General features: G+C 45.5%; 1 protein-coding gene across 1 annotated transcript in view; it reads right to left on the minus strand.

The window, feature by feature from the left end:
• EXT1 (exostosin glycosyltransferase 1) overlaps positions 1 to 22,668 on the minus strand; it is a 175,619-nt gene extending 152,951 nt beyond the window's left edge. The window contains exon 1 of the mRNA XM_038128528.1: positions 21,375 to 22,668. Within this exon, the coding sequence (XP_037984456.1) occupies positions 21,375 to 22,321 (947 nt within the window). The 5' untranslated portion in view covers positions 22,322 to 22,668. The remainder of the gene's footprint in view (positions 1 to 21,374) is intronic.
• Between the last annotated feature and the right edge of the window lie 402 nt (positions 22,669 to 23,070).

Here is a 23,070-nt window from a genome sequence, read left to right on the forward strand (position 1 = left end):
CTGTGATCTATACATACATCAGTTCTGAACATGAAGAGACACTTAAATCACACACATTCCATAGCAGAGAAAAATTTGGACACCACCAGACATAATGTACTACACTTACTCAGGCTATCTCCCTTCCCACAAAGGATATGGGCTCTGCAAATTAAACGTTGGTGCAAGAAAATTTCAGTTTGGGTGAAAGCTTCTGTTTTTAATAATATCCATTTGGCTTCCAGAAGCAATGCCAAACACAAGTAGAGCAAGTTATATGAGATTAACATATAGCTTTAAGCTCGTATTATGTCAAAATGTATCTCTCACCCATTCATGTGTGCTCCCAGGCATCATTTGACCACTCATTTCACTCCTGGTTTCTTCATTTTCAGATTGATTCCTAGCAAAAATCTCAAACTACAAATGTAATTGCACATTTTCCATATAAAAATACCATACTTTATTGTATTTAAATATGGGGGGAGGGGGGAAGAGAGATTGAGTGAACTTTTCAAAGCCACAAGTACAGCACAGGAGAATTCATATTCAAGACCTTCCCGGATTCGAGTTCAGCCTATGAGATCATTCCTTCCTGCAACAGCATTTTTCCTTATCTAGACTTTGCCACAACAACAAATCAAACACCTCCACAGACAAACAGCATCAGCAATGTCATTATCCACAAGAGACTTACATCAGGGATGAATATAACTGCAGTATCCAGAAGAAAAAAAAGTGCTGAAAATAAGACGTTAAGAGCCAAACTAATTGCTGACATAAGCAGGTACAAGCACATTGAGTGAAATGGAGGAGCTTATGCCTGCCATGAATATAACCGTAAGCGTTTAGCAGGTTCTTCCTCGAGTCTTTGTTTAAACAAATCTGAATTTATTAGTCTGCGGCTGAATAAATATGATAAACTCTTATTGAAATTATCCTCTGGTGAGCAGCAATAAATACTAGGCAAGATTCTTACAAGTGATCCATTATCTTAAACTGGCTAAGAGCAACTCCAGGTTTTCTGCCTGCACAGACTAAAGTTATCTTCAGTACAAGTGAGTGCAAAATAGCATACTGCTGTGAGTTTGGGGATGCACATGGAAACATTTCCAAGGCCAGTACCAAACCAAGCAACTCAAGACACCCCATCTCCACGAAGTTCATATGGTAACAATACAGAACATTTTCATACATAATTTACAATCTACTATGAAAAGCTAGATGTCAAAACTTTCAGGGCATAACGTAACAGGAAAAACGTGCAAGGCATGTTGGATCAGCTTTTCTGATATTACAAAAAAACTGCAGCAAAAACATAGGCAAGATTTTTAATTAAGAAGAAAAATAGTCAGCTTTTTTCAGATACAGCATCCAAACAGGCTTCAGAGTTTATTTCATTAACCACAGTTTAGAGACACACACATAAACAGGAAAGCAGGGGGAGAAAAATCCGGTACAAAGAATCCAGTTTGTGCTCCCATCATCCGAATACACACCCAGGGCCATTTTAGCACTTTCCAGTGTTCTCCAAATGCAATGTTTGGTAAACCTTTGTGTTGTGAGACACTTTCAAGCATTGCATTTTAATATCACAGACAATTATAACCTTTGGATGTTTCCATTGCCAGAAGCTGAGGCTCAGGTGGCTGCTTAACCACCCCCTGCACAGGGACAGAAAGCAGGCAGCGCCTAATCTTCTACATCTTCCCTTCCCTGCCTGCTCCTCCATCCCCCTTCCCATGTAGCAGCAGAGTGTCTCAAATACCACTGCAACACCTGCTTCCCAATGCAACCATGCCTGATTCTGCACAAAATAAAAATCAAAACTAAAACACATAAGGATTTAATATAACATTTGCATAATGGGTGTGAGACAGAAAAGACAATTTAGCTACAGTGATTACACCGACACAAACTCTCTGCCAAAGGGATACAAAACAAACATGCTCTGTTTAAAAATACATCTTGCACATCATTTTTACAATGTTAAAAAGAAAATCACACTCTTTAAACCAGAGGCCTGGCTGCAACAACCAGGAAGCCTGTGGTGCAGATGGCATCTCCCTGCAGGCTAACCCCCTTCTGCCTCCATACTGATTTTACACCAGTTTCAGGTGACATGGCACCTGAACAGAGTTGAATGCCTCAGTGTATAGCTGTCTCAGTAGAAACCCTGCCAGACCTACCTCAGATGATCACACTTTGGTGTTTTGGTTTGGTTTCTAATGAAATTTGGAGCAGTGGAGCAAGTTCATACAAGGTTTGTGCTTTGAAATCACATGCTTGTGGTGCACTGAGAGCCCTCAGATTTGGTTTGTTTGTGAATCAAGATGCCAGACACAAATGCCCTCACACCAGAAGTTCTCCAGGTCAAGATGGAGGTGTTTCAAGCCATGATGAGCATTTCCGTTGCAGGCAAATTTGTTTCAACTATATCACATTAAAAATTGAGACAGTAACCTTTGCAACTCCTCAGCACCCAAACACTGCAACCCTACTTCTAACAAACATGAGAGGAAACAGAGCGAAGAGGGAAGAAAAAGCTGTTATAATAAAAAATGTAGTGCTGCTTTTCTAATTCTTAATTCTCCCCCTCCTTCCATCCTTGGGCTTTCACACGCAATATTTATCTCCTTGAGATCTCCTTAATGCTCACCCTGCTTCTCTTAATGCCCAGAAGACATCTCACCCGTTACACATCAACACTGGCACTGGGCCATCCCATCAGGACAGAGGTCTCTCACACACCCTGGCACAGCTCAAGCAGAGACCCCTTTTTTCGACAGAAGCAAGCATAAACCTTCATGCCCTTGATCATGAGAATGCTCTCTACGACAGGAGTGTAATTTACTGTTTAAGTGTATTGGTTTTCTTCTAAGCCACTCCTACTTTAGGGTCATCTTTATTATCTCCCCTTAACTACAAAAATTACAAGGTCCCTCAGCAGAATAATTCCTAACAAAGATGCTAATAAACAGACTAGGTCAGACAACAGCTCTGTCCATACTTTAGAAAGTACTGCACTGTCTACAGCCTCCAGCTCTTCACTTTGGCTTTTCTTTGGAATCTCAAATATGGCTTTGTCTATGCATTTTTCTATCTCAAACACTTAATCAAGTTTATTGTTATTTGCCTGTGAAAACACCAGTAACTGAGAATATATCCCCTGCGAAAGGCAGCTGCTGCCTTGATCCAATCCTTTTGCACAGAAGCCTACACCTGACAGAAGTGTATCTGTCCTTTTCTCCACTTGTTTCCAACCTATCCAATAATCAGATGCGCACAGACAGCACCTACATGAAGATGTTTCATCAGGAGTACACCACTGACAGCAAACTGCCAGTATTCAGTAAAACCCATCCAGGAAACCGCTGCATTTCAGCACCAGATCCTTGGAGTCTCTTTTCCTTCTCCCTTCTTTCCACCGGTGTTGTTTCACCCAAGTATCTTCCCCCAGCAGTTGTAAAGAAAAGCAGATACAAGAATACACCATTCCCACTAATGAATTCACTCAGTCATGTCTCTAACAGTCCCACTTAACTGTATGCAGTATTCCTTTGGCTGCTTCTCCCCCCATAACGTAGGAACAACTCACCACCGTCCCAAGTGAGCTACCAGGGTTCCGTTTTCCACGTCACTTTATTCCCACACCAACCCCCCAAAAACCTATTCCATTTGACTCTTACTGCCCTGTAATTAAAAACACAGTCAAGACGAGAGTAGTCAATATCCATCTAAGCTTTCATGACCAACCCACGGACATAAGGTATTAAGTCCGTGGTAAAATAAAGAAATCACTGCATGGGGATACTTACCAGTGGTACCTTCATTACAGGCAAACTGGGCATTAATCAGGAAGTCCTAGATAACGACTTTAGCCTTTTGTAGCACAGAAACTAAGTCAAGGTTATATAAACAGCTGGCCTATAATAATAATTTTTAAATTAACCTCTGTCTAGGTACATAGTTGCCTTACCTTGCAATAGGAAGCTTTCACTTACTGTTCTAAGCATTCAAACACAAAAATCTGGACCTCCTCCCCACACTTTAAATATTTTTCCAGGCTATTCCCAAGTTTTCCCTTTCAGCATTCCCTAAGAAACAGCTGCACTCACTGCCCTACTATTGCTAGACACTCAGGCTCAGCTATGCATAAAGACCAGAGGGGTGGCATGAGTATGCAGAAGGGGATCTGGCAACCAGACTCTTGAGAAACCTGAGCTTCATTTTCTGTTCTGAATCAGCTTCCAGGGAAACCTCAGGGAGCTGCCTGGGGCTGCCACCTCCTAAAACCCAGCACCTGAGGCAACAATGGCATCCAGTACTTCCCATCCCTTTCACCTTTCCCTTCAGCCTGCTCTTCAGGGCCAACTCAACTAGATGTGGGAAGATGCCATCACTTGTATTTGGGCTGACACCCTGAATGCAATGAGAGCCCAAAGGAATCACCTCCCAGTAAATGTAAATCACAGACACACAACCTTTTTATCTCCATAAAGCAAAGTCCCAGCCTTCTGGCACCAGTTCTTCAAACACCCTCATCCTCTTAAGAGTTGGACAGAGGGAACATATCATGTCCCCAGCAGCAGGCCGGGGTGGCAAAGTGAGATTTTTGTATGCTGCCTGTTGATGGGGGACGGGGGGGAATTGTGATTGTTTTGTTGTGTACACTGACCTCCAGCACCACCATGCTCCTTAACATCAACATGCACCATGCTGATCAGTAAGTATCGAGCATGAGGACACCAATCCCATTTCTGTCAAAGCAACCACAGCACACAGTGTGATGTTTGCACTGGCCCTGCTTCCTGACTGGAGGATGCTTGCTCCATCTAGCTAAAGCAGAACTGCTCTAAGAGATTACATTCATCCAGATACAAAGTCTAGGGCCACAAATTTCCTTGTGCAACATATCTCAGTGACCTTGACTTTGGAGGCCAGCTCCCAGCTGGAGATCAAACTGCTGCGGTAGTGATGCCTGCTTCATCTGCATCATTGATGGGTCACACCTGACCCCACAGACATGCTTTTATTCAAATAATTTACTTTGTGTAAACTTTACTTCTTCCTTCCAGGGATTGCAATGGTGGCTTCCCCTTAAGTCTTTCAATTCTTCCATTCAGCTCTCATTTTCTGAGAAGCACGGCTGAACTCAAAAGCTGTCAGAACACACACTTCTCAGGGCTAAGGCTGCAGGTATTTTGGACCACTCATCCTCCTGAGCCTGGAGCCAGGAACCACACAAGGAAGTCCACTCCTTGGTGTGGGATTGCAGAAGCTCTGAAATCCCCCTTTACTGATAGATCTACTATCATCTCCAGCAGAGTCAGGAGATCCCCTACCTGCCCAAGCTCAAAGGAAAAACATGGAATAGTCTGAAGTTGATGTTTTAAGTGTAAGGGAGCAGAGATCTTCAGTGTGTGTCACACTTCCTATAAAGAGTCTTACAAGTGACTCAAGCTGCCCAAAGTAGTTCAAGCCAGCCCTTTCTTCCCTCCCTTTTTCATCCCGCTTCTTTTCACAGGACCACACTCATAATGATGGAAAAGTTTGAGTTAAAAGTGTCATCTACATAAAGGTTGCCTAGATACTTTGAAGATGCATGCCACAGGATGTGTGCAAATAACAGGATTTCACTTTACGTTGCATTTAAAAGAAAATGTGCCAAAAGCGATCACTCCGCACACAATGGGTAAGAGAACAAATGATGAGTCCATGCCACACTGATAGCAGGACTGAAGCTAAAGGCTTCACTTCATTTGCACTGGTAAAGTGAAACCCAATTATTCCTGAGAAATAAGAAGTCTGAATCAGAAGGCATCCAAACTTTTGAATTCAATTCTATTGCTGTGAATGCAAAGCAACACTGGTCTCAGAACATCCTGGAGACATTAATGAATTAAGGACCAGTAAACTTTCCAGGGAGATATCTCCCTATTCTACACCTAAGTGGAGCAATAAGAAATGGATTTAAAAAATACAATTGAATTCCAGATCTTGCACGAAAAAGTAAATGGAACATTATATACTGTGTGGGGATGACAAACATCCCACACCATTTGACTTGAAGCCAGACTCTGCAGCCTCTGATATACATGGCACATTTAGCTTAGAGGTTAAATGAGACTTTGGTGCAAAAGAATGCATTTACACATCAGCCTGCAATGTGGCATCCATCCCCCACTTCTCAGGCTTCTGTTTGAATAGATCAAAGACTTCTGACCATGGAAAGCAACATCACATAAGGCAGCTGGGAGCCTCCTAACACCTCCCCTGCTGCTGCTGGCCATGCTCTGGCTGAGAACCCAGAGCAGCCACAACAGTGCTGTTAAACAACTGAAGTCAGCAATGAGATTACACCAGTATCCCCAGATATGATTAATAAAAAGTGTATTTCAAGGAAAATGTTTTGCAAGGAAATTACTTCAACACAGGGCAGCAGCAGCTCAGCACATGGCCATGCCCAGGCACTGCTGCCACCCAGAAAGCAGGACTTGCTGGGGGAGCATCTCCTTGCCCTAGCAGTGGGGCTGCATCAAGGCAGCCTCTGCAGAATGAAAGATGTAGGGAATGATGCATTTGAAGATGATTTTTCTCTCCAAAGTGTTATAATTTGGCAATTTGTTATATGCTCCCAACCCCATTGTTTCTGAGACTTGCAGGACAAAAGCAGCCACTCATCAAGATTCAAAATTACAAGGCTTGTCTTGCAGAGAAAAAGCAATGCCTAAGTCATATCTCGTTTTGAGAAGGCTACAATTCACATAAAAGCTGAGCAAAGCTCTCTCCTATCACTTTAATTAATTGTGCACAGAACAGGAGTGAAGCAAACGTATCCAGAGTTTGCTGAAGTTGAAGGTGCATTGCAGCCCCACAGCTTTCAGTTCTCATTACAAAAAAGCAGTTTCTTGCTTACTAGTAATTTAAAGAAAAATTAAATAGTAATAAGTTCAGACTGTGAGTTTTCTAAAAGGATTTGGTTTTCACACTTCATCTTTAGACAGCCGTAAGATGCTCACATGTCTCACCTTACTGTCTAATTGGTTTAGATTATCTGATTTCACTTTTTCTCAGAAAAATATACTGGTAGCATGTGGTAGCAGGCAGGACTTTGCAGGGTTACTGCAAGCCAAAGGCAAGCAAAAGGGCATAGCTGCCTACAAACAAATTGCAAGCAGCAAATCTAAGGTGAAATGAGTATAATTAGCTCCTCAAAACTACTGAATCCTGAGCTGGGAATCCTGATGACCGGTGAAGGTGGATCAAGCCAGCAATACTCTGAGAAATTAAGACACATAGCAGTTAAAGTCTATTTAGTAATACAGTGAGGGCCAAATCAAAGAGTCCCACAGACATCCAAGCATGAGCACAGACCCATGACACCTGTCCTTCACACTGCCAAGGATGAGCAGTGTGCAGAAAGAGTTCAAACCCAACTTTAAGGCTTACAGCTCAGAAATACTGAACTGTTCATGCAGCCCACAGATTTTCCTCCCTCCTACTTTACCAAAGCTTTCAAATAAAACCCATTGTTGTAAGGGAAAAACTTTTAAAAGGAACAGAAATACTATCCTCACCTCTAGAGATCCAGTAGTGCTATCCCGTGCATGCATTCACACCACCTTCTACCTTTACACACCAGAGTTTAAAACACTCTAATAACTTGATTCTCTGTTAATCTGGAGAGGGGCTAAAACCATCTTACAACAAGACAAAAACAAGGCAGGAACAAGCTCATTCCTAGGCTTATAAAACAAGCCTTTAGAGATAATTATGTTTTATTACTTTTCATTTTATGAGGATTGTATTATACAAAACAAATACCAGATGCCTATTTGTTGCATTTGGGAGCAAGGCGGAATCTCCGCAAGCATTGCTGTAAGCAGCCCTGCTTTTAATTAAATACAATAAATGCATAGAAACTAATACTGTTGGAAACCAGCAGGTAGGAAGCAAATGGATAAACTGTAGATGCTGGAAGACCCCCTCCCCTCCAAGCTCCTGCAGAAGGAGCAGCCACTCACCAGCCTATTGCTCAGGGCAGGAGCTCTCTAACCAAGGCTCCTTATGCATTTCCCTTTAAAGCATTTCCATTAATGCCAACCTTTGCAAACCAAAAGCTTTAAATAAAAAAATAAATAAAAATTAAATTAAAAAATAAATAAAAAATAAGGAGAGGTGAAGTAAGCAGGATTTAATGCTACTTTTGTTAGAGACACCCATGCACTCAGCCAGGAAAACCTGCAAATAAAAGTCAAGTTCTCAATGATGGAAGAAAGATGGAGAAAGAGAAGAGAGAAGGCAAGGAGGTGAAAAAGGATTTCTGGCAACCTCAAAGCAACCATCCATAACCTGACGTATCCTTCGACTCTTAAATTGCCAGACTCATACAGAACACTCCCAAATGCCTGACAGAGGGTGTAGGACAGGCCTCCATACCTGAGATGAAGGGCATGCATCTGAAACATGTACACAACCAGAGCCAATAACCAGCAAAAATGGGAAGCAGTTCCTAAAGGACAGAAAAACATCAGCCAACTTTCCAGCAACTGCCAGATGTCAGCCATCCACCTCCCCAGAGGCACCGCTATGAAATCTATTTCCCATTTTCAATGGTGGTTTCCTTTTTCATTTTAAGTGCATTATGATTCAATCATGGGGTGACAATAGACACTTCTTTACTTAAGGCTGATACCAGCCCTACGTTGTAAATCCAGTTTTCAACATCATGTCTGATAATACTTTAAAGTTCTGCAGAGGAGACTGAAATTGTGTACACAGAATCCCATTGCAGTGGGGAGTCAGCTTCCTTTTTTTTTTTTTGAGGAGAGATTTTTTTTCAGACATGGTGCAGCAATAAACACAAGGTAAACAGCAGTGGGATGGTTTCCATGCTCTGCTGCTCATTTTCAGGTTTCCATCTGTTCTATTTATCAAAGCTGAGGATGGGTCTCTTCTATTATCCTCCATCAGTGCATATCCTCAACCTGCTTCCTAATCAAGTTTGTTTACAAATATTCATTAAATTCCATACTTTATTGGCCCAGTCAGTTAACTGTTAGACGGCTACCACAAGCTGCAATTACAGTAATCAGTGCATTGATTATTGTGAAACATGGTTACCCTGAGACCAAAGTTAAAGTAACAACTATTTGCTATAACTATTTGCTACACCAACAGGGCACCCAGGGATCACACCACTATCTCTAAATTCTAAAATCACCAGTTTTAGACCTAAACAACACACACACACACACTGTAATAACAGCACAGTAATTCACACACTGTGAATTATTTTACTATGACCTGTGTCATAAAGTATTTTCATTAAAAATGAAAGAGTAAAAAAACTTTTTGCTAAAAAGGGTTATTATTACAGGTCATCAGAAATAGCTAATAAAACAAAAGTTGAAAACCTGTTTTCACCGCAATTCACTAACGTTGTAGTACAGAAAGTAAAGAGACAAGTGCCCTGGTTATTGTGGTTCTCAGCAACAGTAACTGAAACAGGCATCAGCAGGCAGTGAGGAAGAGTCCTGTCAATGAATGGCAATGATTTTTTGACACCTTCAGTGCAAACAGTTAAGACAAGGACCAGGTTCCCCAGCACAAACACAGAGCAAGAGTCAACCCAGACCTTGGGGTGCTCAACTGCTGAGCTCCACAGCAAAGACAAAGGAGGATCTGAGGAGAGGCAACAGCTGACAAAATAGGCATCCCCACAGTCAGCTCCACGTCAAGAGACGTCCACAGAGTTTAGAGATGAGTGAGAGTTTGGGGCTTCTCCTGAGCTGAGGGGACCTGAAGCCTTCACACTGGGTGCAGAGCTCAGGAAGCACCATCCACTTGTGGCTCAGTGACAGGTGCTCCCTGCCCCAGCCAAGGGGTCCCTTGACAACACATGCTCAGGGTCTCTGAGCATGCAAGGCCCAGCTGGGGACAACCAGATGCTGCTCAGACCTTCCAGTTCTCATCCTGCCTCCAGCAACCCTGAAACAACACTGACAGGCAGATGGGACAATAAGGTGATGGGCTACCCTCGGCTGAAGGTGAACAACCACCTCCTGCCATCAACAACTCAGGTACTTGTCCCCTTACACACCACATCTGCAAAAGCCATATTCCAAGGAACAAAGCTAAGATTTTATTATTGGTCTTTGCAAGTAAATTTTGGGAAGGCCATAGAAAAGTAATTGCATTTGTGTACGTGTGAACTCACAAATTAACACCAGGAACCCTGTTTATGGCGGGGGGGTCATTTACAAGGAGAGGTGAGAGCAGCAAGCACACGTACCCCTGACTTTGATGTGTCACCCACCTGCCTTCCCACAGCTCCAGCCACTTGTGTGCTTTGATTACCCGAGCTTTCCCCGCCACCACTTCACTCAGCTGCTTTCATCTTGCCACAACAACAGCACCGTGAGAAGAAAGGGGGAGAGGGAAGAGGGTGAGAAAGAGAAATAAAAAGAGAAAGATTTGGGGCTGGAAAAGTCAGCTTGGTAGAGGATTCTGGAAAGAACTGACATGCTGTCAGGCAGAGATGAAAGCACTAGAAATAAGGGATGGGTCGCTAATTTATTAAAATCGTGGTATGATTCTAATAAGGAAAGCACATCTTTAGCACCTCCTTGAAATCCCTCCAATGAAAGAGCCACCCAACAATTTGGGACAGCTAAATTCAGCACCATTTTTATCTTTTGTCAAATATGCATAAAAGCTTCTGAAGACAACTGTCCAACACAAAACTGAAACAAAAAGTATTTTAAAATCTTACTTTAACTGATCCACAGGCCAGACTGACTATCAAGCCTGAAGTGATGCCAAGCAGTGAAGAGAAACCTAACACCAGCCTGAATTAAAACGTGCAGAACTGTAGTAAAAGAGCAGGCAGGGAAAGGGGATGAAGAACAGTTACAAAAATGCAGGACTGCCTGAAATATTTCCCTATCTTCAAAAAATGTCGCCTTGAAATTTCTACCTGCTTCATTCACCTTGCTGCTATCAGATTTTTTTATGATCCTCAGTTTTGAGAATTTGTCTGGCACTTAGTATGCAGGAGCAGTGCACAGGAATAGATCCTGCTGCCATAGATAATGCGGTTCTAAGGGAAACCCATCAATTGTTAATGGCCATGCAAATTGTTGAAACTAGAGAGTTATTCACAGTTATCTCGCTGTGATTTGGTAAGTGTCCATGCCTGATGTGATCACTCACTTGATATATTATTCCATTACAATTCAAGTAGTAGTCTTAGCTTTTGGGTTTAGAGAAAAAAAAAAGTGTAAGGGAGTGTGGAAGGGTGAAGGGATGTTATTTGTTTTAAATTATTTTGAACAGTTGTACACACCTTCTTATGTAAAGTATGATAAATCCCTTTCTGCAACTACAGTCATGCCTTACTGAAACACTTAAATCCCTCCGATCAGAAACTAAAGGAGCTTAGCGTGCAACTTTAGACCATGATCCTGTGAAGCACTTTCTTATGTTTCAACCATACACATGGTGCACACATCCTCTGTGGCACTGAATCTTCCAGCTGCAGTTCACACCGTTTTACAATTTCTGATCAGGGTTTTCTACTGCTTATGCAAAAATTTGCTGGCATTTAATAAGCTATAGGCATCTCCTCAAATCCATAATGAATTCACTCTCTCTTGCAGCAGCAACCTACTGATCATTAATTTTCAGCTTTATTGCAGCTCCAACATTTCAGCTGCTTTTTTTCTTTTGCATCTTGTCTGAGATTTATTACTTTTAGCAAAGTGTACTTCAGTTTTTTCTATTTTGTTTGCTGATTTTTAAACCGCCCTTAAGGGGCAAGTGTTACTATTCTTTATAAAATAATTCTGAAATCACAGTATTAAAAAATAAATCCTATAACTATGTTTCCCATTAGGATTAGATAAATTACATTTAATTTAAAAAAATCTGCTAGCACCCAGCACAATGGTTGGTGGCAAACTCGTAAGATTAAACATTCATGTGTTTATCTTCCTGAAGCAGCTGATTGAGTCTATGAGCAGACACACCAAAATAAGCCTTCAGAGATGTAAACTCAGACATTGTAACAAAAATTTGTCCTTCCCTTCACGCAAATATTCTGATTTTTAGAAGCAGCCTCTGAATTCATTCTTGACTGCTACAAAAACTACAATTCTGATGGGCTTTGTGGTAGTAACACACTGAACTACCTGACAGCACCAGGAATTCCAGTATTGTGATAAAATGTCTGCAATTATTTGCCAGGCAAAAACCAGTATCAGAAGTCAAGATCTTCTAGGAGAATGAAGAAAAACAAGATTCCTACCCAAACACTGCCACACTCCCCTGTGTACCACACTGCTGTTGGTCAGGTGATGTTCTCCATCAGCCTGAAGGCTGCAGGGGTCATAACACACATTGCAGCTCTAGCAAACTATTTATACCATGCTCCTTTTTACAGCCTCAGATAACTAATTATTAACAGGATAGGATCCCCCACGGATACACTCAGCAAACACTACGGTATGCAATTTTCCTTTAGGAATTTACTGCTATGCGCAGGCCGTCAGCATCACGCTCTCAATTTTGTTTGGGAGCTGAAGAATGATTGATCTTATTGATTTGTGTCAACAGTCTGACATGGCCATATCGACCAGCTGTAATTTTGTAGGAGGAGCTCGGAAGGGAACTGGAGATTGCATTCTCTGTGGCACATCACACTGCCCAAAGAGCAGATGATGTTAGAGATGCTGGTACAGCCATCGACGGGACCGCACTGGGACTCGAACCGACACAAGTGAGTGACGAGAGATTTCCCTCGACCATGTTTACAGCAAATCCACTGCTAAACACCCAAATGTATAATTATAATCTATTATAATTATGCAAAGAAGTAACATTTCAGAAAGGCCTTCTCATTTCCCATTCTTAGCATTGAATACTTTTGTTTTGCAGCCAATCAACTAAATTAGCCCTAATTCTGTTTCATTCATAAACACAAAGAGGATATTAGAGGGGGAAAAAGTGAATAAATGGAAAATTCACTTAGGAACCCAGGAATTATTTTGTTCTCATGTATTTCTGGACTAGAAAACACCACAGAGAAATAAGTCAACTTACGGAAGCTTTACTGAATTTGCTAACTGCACTGCAGGAGTCCTTGAAGGAATGATCAGGAACAACAGCGCTTCAGTGCCTGGAAAAGCAGTGGTCTTTGGTAACAGCTGAGTGAAGCAAGGAGAGTTAAAAGGTTCACATACCAAACATGTCCTCGCCCAGGACAAGTAAAACCCCAAAAAAAGCTTTAGAGGCTATTTGGCCTCACCAGACACACAGAGGAGAGCTGCTTTATACTGCTTCTGACAACTGCCACCTTTTATTGGAAAATCATTTTAAACCTATGCTCACTGATGCTTCCTGAGAAGGGGATACAAAAGTAGTATTTCAGTTTTACACAGGCTCTAAACATTATAAAGCACTAAAGTACACCTCCGAAATGCTTAGGAAAAGCAAAGACTCCTTTCCATTTTAAAAGCATATGGAAATGTAAGCATGGTTGCTAGCTGCAATCCTGACTGTCAGACCGCAGTCCTGAGACATCCAGGCAAGAGAAGCCCTGCAACAGCCTGCCAGCACCTCACTTTTCCCAGGGACTGCAGGAGGGCTGAGAAGTCTGTCTCACTGGACCATGAAATGGGAGCCTGATTTACCCAACACAAACATCCCACCCCTACCACCTTTCAGGGAACACCCATTTAGCATCCTGGCCAAGGAAACAGCACTGAACCACCCAAAAAAACTGAAGCTAAATCTCAGCAAGAGTTGGTGGGAGAGACAAGTGCAGAAACACAGGATTTTTAAAGGAAACGGCCTCTTCTTTCTCCTGTTATTGAGCAGGCCTAACCCCCCTGACTGGCTTACAGTTATGTTTTCTTGTTCTAAGAAATGATAACATTTTAGGAAGTCAGACTGCACTTGGAAAGCCATCAGCCTGGCAGAACTCACGCCAGTTTTTTTCTCAGAAAAGCAGTTAAGACACAACATCTTGCTGAGATAGGGCCTGTATTTCTTACAACAGTACTTCCCCCTTCTCATGTGAAATTAATCTCTTCTCTTTTGTTCTCATTTGGAATTAATTTCTTACACTAGTTTCTCCTGCACCACAGCAGTATGCTGATCTCTCACCTCTTGGCCTTCCAACACCCTCCCAAGCTATGCGGCACCCCTGCCACAATACCAGGATAGTCTCTTCTAGTGCGGCTGTTCAAATTATAATCTGTTGTAAAAGTGGAAGAAAGGACTCCTACCATTCTCTGGTTAGGATCTTTAATTGCTCCTGTGCACACTTGGTATCACAGGTACCTCCTGCCACAGCTCCCTCCCTCCCTCCCTGTCTTCTCCAGAGATGTGGGATAAATTGTATCAGCACTATGTAGCAGCAATGCTCCCTACAGCTGACTGAGGAGGCTCCCAAATTAAGGGCAAAAGAGTGATGATACATGTCCTGTATCCTCCTGAAATCTGGATTGAAAAAGAGCAACACAAAGCCTCACATAAAAGCACAGCATAGATAGGTGAACGCAGGAAGAGGAACAAATCTATAGCTCAGTGTAAACCATGAGGTTTTGAAACCTATATGTCCCAAATACTTCGAAATGTGGAAAGGTGCAGAACCTTAAACATAACCTGAAGTATATTCACACATTCCCACAAGCTAAACTAATATCCATATGACATGACACAAGAGTATAAATCTTGCATTATCATCTAGACATAGCCAAGTCCATGAGAAGTCAGTCACCTTAGCAGCTCAGAACACGGCATTTAACTCCATTCACAGGCCAGACAGTTGTCCACGTACCTACCAATTATTCTTCTCTGGTTAGCAAAACAGTTTGTTTACCCAAGACCGTAAAACTCTGTGGATTTTCTGAAAGAAAGCCTCCAGAGAGAAAAGGAAAACAATCACAGATAATACTCCAGAAATGATCAGATTACAGCACATTCTCTTGACTCACATCTGTTGAGTAAATAAGTGCTTCGTGCAGACCAGTTTCATTTACTTCCCTCCCCTGCAAGCAGCTGCTGGTTTCCTTTCCAGCGGGCTGTTCCAGGACTATATTTGGGGCAAAAGGATTATCTTCAGCAGTCAGACCAGCAGTCTTTTCTGTTTGGGTTTGTCTCGAGCTGGAACTCCTCTTCTTCCATCCCATTCTCCCAGAAAGATGCACTACTTCACAGATGCATGGATGCAAACAGGCCCACAGCTGAGAACACCCCCAATGCAGCAGGGAGCAGCAGGGAGCAGCAGGCAGCTGCACGCAACCCGCAAGAGAATTCCAAATTCAGCCACCTCTCTCCCTTAGGAGCAGTTTCAGTGAAGGTCACTTTAGGCCACTACAAAATGTCCTGCAGAAGTCAGACTTTGCCCTGTGAAATACTCAGACAGGGAGGGTAAGAAGGCAGGAACACGAAGGGATGCTCTGCAGCATCTTCTTGCTGAAGCCACCTCACTGGAGGCACAAGAGGACTTTCTCTTGACAAAACAGGTAGCTGGAACTGCTACTCCCAGCTCAATTCTGATCTGGGTTCAACAAGCCATTGAAACTACTTGTTTCCAGATTAATTCTACTTAAAACGATGACTCGGATAATTTTTTTCTTTGAATTTTGTTCTGTCATCAAGGGTCTCTTCAATAATGAGTTTTTATCAATAAACTATCCTAGATCAATTTTCCTAGGCAGGAAAAATAAAAGCAGAGCCCCTTGAGCTGTGAAAGCTGTGTTCACACACATTCTGCACGCAGGAATCATCTGCTGCAGACCAGATCACCCATCTACTGTAATGCTTTGTCACCACACAGCCTCATATGAGATGCTTCATAGAAAGACACAGAAAGGCCTGGGGCAGCCAATTATAATAATAACTCACCCCACAAGAAAACTTAATTACTTGAGGTTAGGAGGGCGCCCGGTTTAAGGCCCGTGGGCAGGGTGGGCTCCTCTGCCAGTGCCTGACCCTACACACATGGCCACACACGCGGTGCCCAGCACTACTCACAGCGGGAACACGCTCTCAACACACGGATCCACCCGCTCCCGCACCTCCACCGAGAGGGAAGAGCCTGCTGCAAACGGCCAGGCTGAGGATTGCACGGCTGCCTGTGAGCTCAGGAATGCCCCTGTCGCCCCTGCTCCCAGCTCCTGCCAGGGCATCAGTCTGGAGTCTCTGGAAGCTCCTACCCCTCAGGGCCCTACGTGCATTAAATCAGCATCAACAGGCACATACGGACACTCTGCAACACATATAGAGAGCAAGAACACAACAGAGCAAGTTCTATATTCTCAGACATCCATCAAAGCTTTGTTATTTACCTGTTTACTGCATTTTGGATAAATGTATTGTAAACCAGGCAAATTTCCAGTTTCTCAAAAATCAATATTAAAAAGTAGTCTGGTGGGGACAGGTCTCTATAGGAGCCAAGTTACCCTGGGAAAATGCCCAAGTACTCTCAGTAGTTTTTGAGTTTTATCCAAGCTCCCGAAACAGCCTGGTGATAACACAAGATGCCCTGACTGGTTTCCATCTCATTTCAGATGTCCTAAACAACAGCCACCCTAAACCTGGGTAATTTCTCAGACCTGTCCTAAATAGCCGCAAATGAGCTGACTTGTGAAGGCTTTTAGATAATTAAAAAAATAATCCAGTGAGTGATTAAGTGTGGCATTTACATTTGTATTTTAGTGCAATCCACGGAAGCTCAGTATATTACAAATACAAGAATTTCACCTTTGTTTGAAACATGCACATACATGCGTATGGAGCGCTCACATTATGATCACATGTTGGACGGGCAAGCCTAAGCCTTACTTCCCGTTCTCCTGCCAGCCTGCTGAGTGGCAGTCATCCCTCCCGTGTACTTCTACCACTTCTTTTTTCAGTATGTGCATTTTATTCCTAGTGGGAAGGAAGCAAAACTAAAACCTGCTTTTCTTCCCGTTCTGTGCCTATTGCATGACTGTGACCATTACTCACGATTTTCAAGGGTGGGAGGTTCAGCTGTGATTGGCACATGTTCCACCAGTAGAGTGCACACCAGGTAAACCTTCTGGGTACTGAAATCAATGAAAATGTTCAGCTGGATACATTCTCCTGTAGAAGTACACATCCAACCCTGCCTAGTGCTACTGTGTGCCCTGCAGAGACATCTCCCCAGTGTAAGCATGCAAGGTGCCAGCACCCACAGCCCCAGGCAGATCTGTGAGCAGCTCCTTCCATAGGCTCCTCCTTCACTACCACATGCCTCCAACCTCCTCTGGCAGAACTAGTCCCACTCATGAGGTCCTGCGTGTTTTACCTCCTTTTCTCAGTTCAGTCATGATCACACAGGCTTTTTGAGCACTGACCAGTCAAAAAACCTAGTCTACAAAGAACACCTCATTATCCTATTTGTCCTCCACCATAACTCACTCTTCTCCAAAAATATGTTTTTTTCTCATTTTTCCTCCATTCTACTTCTTTCTTTTTTCTTCCCTTTTGCTTCATTCTCATCATTAACTTTAGATATCAAGAACGGATGACGAAAAAAAGTCTCCTTGAATGAGCTTCTGGTGAGACCTTATGTTTTTGATACTATCTCTGCTACCCTCTCCATCTTCTGAGGGCAGGGTTGCTGCAGGTCAGGGGATATACCACAGACGTTCTTTTACTTTCCTAGAAAGATTCTCATTTGGGTGCAAACCTCTTCTCCGCATCTGGCTTTACTAGAACATCACATTCCTCCATTTCTTTTGGTATCCACAGTCATTTATATTACCTTCCAAAAAGTAATTATTTGGAACCAGTTAAGCCTGTATATGAATTCTGCCTTTGTTTAAAACACATTGTACATATGTATATATTTAGACCGTCATTAAATATTTAAGAGGCTGTCTTCAAACTTCAGCAGCAGCAGCTTTTATTCCCTTAACCCTTTGTGAAATGGAAAGCTTGAGGCTGAAATCTTATTGTGGAGGAATTCAGAAAGCCCAGCTGCCCTAATGCTGGGTGACAAAGGCCACCTCTGATAACCAAGGACACTATAAAGAAAACCAGAGGTTTTCTTTGTTTTCTTTTATATCCTGTTTGCTAGCAGTCTAATCATGATAATGTAATTCATTTTAGTCTGCCTCAGCTTTATCTGCTGAGATGCGTAACTAGGATGCAAATTAATTAGCTGTGACATACAGATGGATCTTTCAATACAATTCACAGAGACAGTCAAATACACACATGACCATCCATGCTTTCCCCTAACAAAGAAAGACACTCTACACATTTTCCAGAGGTCAGGAAGTCACCTTGCTTAGCTTTTTCAATCTCCTAGAGAGGAAACACCTCATCCAGCAGACAGGTGGGCCTCATGTGAACCCAACACCAAATGTTACACCCTAGATGAAATCCCATCACAAGTAACTTGTGATTTTTGCAGCCCCACACCCAACACTACTACCCTGCTAACACAAGGTCAGCACGTTTTAAAATCTGGTCACCTAATTTACCCGGCTTGGCAAAGCCTCTAACCTAGACCAAATCATTCATACATCACCCTGGCAAGCACTGGTATCTCAAGACCAGCTCTCCATGGCCAGGGCACCCACACTACTGTCTTTCACAGTAGTGAAAGCGGTGTAAGAATCACAGCAGAGGTGTGAAGCGGTGTAAGAATCACAGCAGAGGATAGGAAAATCAGCACAGAAAAGCACAATATGCAACTCCCAATCATATATGATATGCCAATAGACATATCCTGGAGAGTATGTTTTTCCTTTTTTTTTTTTAATAAAACCTTGAAGATGCATTGTTAAATCCAAGCTCTGAATGCCTCACAAGAGCCACTCCATGTGCAGTTTTCAAGGTCCAGATGTATTTAGAGACACTTCTTTCCAAGCACTACAGCCTCACTGATGATCGGATGCTGCTTTCCGCGGGGTGAAAAATTGAGTTCCTTCTACAGCTTTCACAGCTGAGTTACACATCAGCACAGAAGCATTTCAACTGGACAGCTGTGTCATGCTACCTTGGGGATATGATCCTAGTAGATTTTATAAAGAGAGTGGAGCACCAGGCATGGTCCCTACGGGCACAGAGGAGCCAGAAGACACAGGCCCTGGCAGGATGTGGTGCTGGGAGAGCAGCAGATGGCACACTCGGCTGTGCATCGGCACCGAGGCACAAGTGAGAAGGGGCAGCAGCACACTCTGCCAGGTGCCCTCGCTCCGGGAGGATGCAGGGTCAAAGAGCTGCAGCATCTGCAGCTGTTCACTAGAGCAAACCACTTCACCTCAGCAGCTTGATCATAGACTGAGCTTGCCTCAATTCTTGCCATAATCTTATTTTCTTGACAGCATCAGTTTTTAGTTCCTGTCTTTTAACAGCAGCACTGCAACAAATGTTGAAGCTCCTCACTCCAGATACAGCTGCATCCTAGCGGCAAGTATGCTTTTTGTATGAATAGCACAGCATAGTGGGTATGGTTGGGTGCATGCTATCATACCCCCTGAGGGTTGCTATATACAAATCTCACCACAATAAGTGGCAAGTACACTTTAGGGGGAGCAGAACTCACAGGGAGATGTCTATCTTTCATTAGACCAAATGGCATTGCTGCAAAAAAATTGGACTCACGTGAAACCACAGGCAGGCATGTTTGGTTTTATGACAGCACACACACTGTAGTATACAGCAAATAACCAGGATTTTTCCCATCTGTAAATTAGCTCAAATTGCTCAGATCTAAAAACAAAAAACCAATACACCCTCCAAGGCTGCAATTGTCAGGTCTCCCTTCTTTCCCAAAGCATATGTTCCCTGAAGGAGACCACAAGCCAAAGGTATTACTGGGTGACAAATAACACGAGCTTCGTTTCGTATCTCTACTCATCATCCGGCACTGAGGCTGTATCACATCCACATGTGCATTATTTCACCATTCGCCCATCAGTTTTCTGAAAATGAATGGGATTACCAGCCCACTGAGTATTTGCACTGCTCTTTTCTCCCCCTCTGCAGCAGAATTACAGTAACCAAAAGGTGAGCAGAGTTCACCCAGGCACTTCACGCAGGCTTCTCGACTTTGCAATGCTGACCTTCCCGGTCTCTTCCCAACCCCCCGGGATAGTTTCGGTGGAGAAACAGACAGCCAGTCGGAAATTTTCACCAATATTAATGCCAGCGTAGTTTCTTCCCAAATGCTCTCCAGAAGTATTTTTCCACCCACGTTCCCCTGTGCACCACAAAACCCTCCAGCCGCTGGCAGCTCTAGGTGCAGCTCCACTGCACATCGTGCAGTACTGTACGGCTGGTCTGTTTTAATTCAGTGTGTAATTCACGCTACCCAGGAAATATTCTCATGTGAAAAACTTCATATACAGGCACCTATTCTGCTGCAAACATAGCGGTGGTCGGCATTTAAATAAACTAATCAGCTGCAAACAGCTTAGTCAGCATCGCAATTCTGGAGGTAATTCCCAGAAGCGATTTTCCCGGCAGCTATATATACAAACCTGAAAAGCAGACTGGAAGACAAGGGCAGCAGTACAGCGAGACAAAATTTGGCTTCACAGTGACATTACCAACAAATAAAAACAAAAGTCGAGGAAAGGCAAGCAACCAGGCGTTCACACACTGAGCACACACTGAGCAAGCACACACTGAGCTCGCATCACTGGTGTATCCTCTCACATGTGAAAACCAGAAACTTAGACACAGGACACAAACACAGGCAACACTCCTTCTTCCTTCACTGATACTGTGCTGGTTTGAAATGAGAGGAAAAACACGGCAAGGCAAGTTACTGGCTCGTCTGCGGTGATACACAGACACAGGTCACACACCAGGCAATGCTTTTTGGGGAGTGCATCCCAGCCATCACCCTCAGCAACCAACCCCCTTCGGGAGCCTGGCTCACATGCGACCTGCAGAGCACTGAGGACTCGTACAAACTTTGTCTCAGGGCAGGGAAGGCACAGAGCATCTGGCCTAAGAGTCACTGGGGGGACAAAAGGCAGTGCCAAATGCCAGCGCATCCTCCAGCAGCACCTCCGCCGCTGGCAAGGTCTGGAAGCCATCAGGCTGGGCATGCAGGTCACCAGTCCCTGGGCAAGCACAGGCTGCAGGACACCGCATCGCCCTTCAGTGCCGCCCCGCCAGCTCCCTCGGCCAAGGCAGCACGGAGCCAGCCGGCAGCCTCACGGGTGACGGCAGAAGCCACCGACTCGCCCAAAGGAGCGATGAATGCCTTCCTCTGGCCACTGCCAGCGCACTGGCACACATCTGCTCCTATCTGCCCGGCGGCCCGGGCCGCCTGCAGCGGAGGGCATGCCGGCATGCCCTGGGGATACAAGCACGGGGAAGGGACACCGCTCACTTACTTTTCGTATTCGGCGTTGTCTCGATCGCAGCGCGAATCCTTGTGCTTTTGCCAGTCTTTGCCATGCTTGCAGGTGGTCAGGAGGACAACATCCTCTCCGTTATGGACGTGATATAAGGCATTCCTGGTGTCTGACCCTATCCCCGTCAGGTACCTTTTCCCCTTGAATACCAACATGTACTTCCTGAGAGGAGGGATGGTGTTAAACCTCAAAAATCCCTTCTCCCCTCCTGTCCTAGGATGATCCTTAGAAAAGAGCGGGATAGAAACGTCAAAGTTGGGTCTGAAGTTTTCAGTACTGATGCTGGCTTTGGCCAGCATAGCCTGGCCAATGTCGAACCCCACATCCTCAGTGTAGTCGGGCCAGGTGCCGGAGTATAAATTAAAAATTAGGTGGTTTCTGCCGTTGTTCCACAAGTGGAGGCTCTGCACCTTGGAGCGGAGGTTGTGCACATACTGGGGCGAGAGCTGGTCTCGGTCCAGCGTGTCCAGGCTGAGGACGAAAAGGCAGGCCTGCCCGGGGTCCGAGGTGTAGAACCGGGAGCCCTCGATAGCGGCCAGGACGTTTTGGTAGCTCTCGGCGATCTTCTCTCCCTTCTGCTGCGGGTACACGTAGACCTTGAAGCCGTTTTTCCGGCACTGGGCGAAGTCGAAGCAGGACTCCATTCGGCAGCGGCGCCCGCGGTAGAGGCCGGCGCTGGCGTCCCGCCGCTGACGGGGGGAGACGCGCCCGCCGCCCTCGGGGCCCGGGCGCTCGGCGGGCGCGAAGGGCCGCAGGGCGTCGGGGAAGCGGGGCCAGGGCCGCTCGGCGCCGCCGGGGCGCGGGCCATGCCGGCTACCGGGCGGCGGGTGCCGGGCCGCCCGCAGCCGCACACCTCCCAGGTAGAGCAGCAGGGCAAGACAGGTGCCGGCAGAGAGCAGCGTCAGGTAGCGTTTTTTGGCCTGCATGTGTCCGGCGGGGGTCCGGGGGGCTGCGGAGGAAGGCGGGGGCAGCCCGAGCTCGCCGGGCGCCGCTCTCAGCTCCGCTCCGCCATCTTCCCGCCGGCAAGCGCTTCAAACTCTCTTCGCCCACCTCCGCTCGGCGCCGTTCCCCAAGCCGCCGGCCGCGGCCGCGCATGTGGGCGACCGCCGCAACTTTCTCGCCGCCGGTGTCTCAGGGGCGGCGGGCGGCGGCCCGGCGGCGGCCCGGCGGGGCGCCCCGCATGCACTCAGGGCCGGCCCCCCGCGCGGGGCGGGCACCGGGCAGCGCCGCTCCCGCCTTCCCGCCGCTGCCGGCGCTCGGCTCCGCCACGCTCCCGCCCACCCCTCTCCGCCCCGCGCCGCCAGCCCAGCCCAGCCCAGCCCGGCCCGGCCCAGCCCAGCCCAGCCCCGCCGGCTCACAGCCCGCGGCCGCTGCGCCGCAGCCTGACGAAGCCCCGCATCGCCCGGCGCCCCACGCCTGGCCCGGGCATCGCTCGCTCCTCGCCTCGCTCACGCTGAATGGCCCCCAGGACAGAGCAGCGGCGGCGAGGACCCTCCTCCCTCCTCTTCTCCTCCTCCCTCTCTTTCTCCTCCTCCCTTTCTTGCTCGCCCCTCCCTCCTTCCCCGCCTCCCCCGGGCCGCGGCAGCAGCGGCCACCGAGCCCCGCGCTCGCCCACCCCGCCCGCCCGGGGCCGCGACCCCCGCCCGCCGCACCCGGCCCGCGCCGCCCCCGCCCC

The sequence above is a fragment of the Motacilla alba genome, chromosome 2, assembly GCF_015832195.1.
Source record: "Motacilla alba alba isolate MOTALB_02 chromosome 2, Motacilla_alba_V1.0_pri, whole genome shotgun sequence".
In the NCBI taxonomy this organism is placed as follows: Eukaryota; Metazoa; Chordata; class Aves; order Passeriformes; family Motacillidae; genus Motacilla; species Motacilla alba.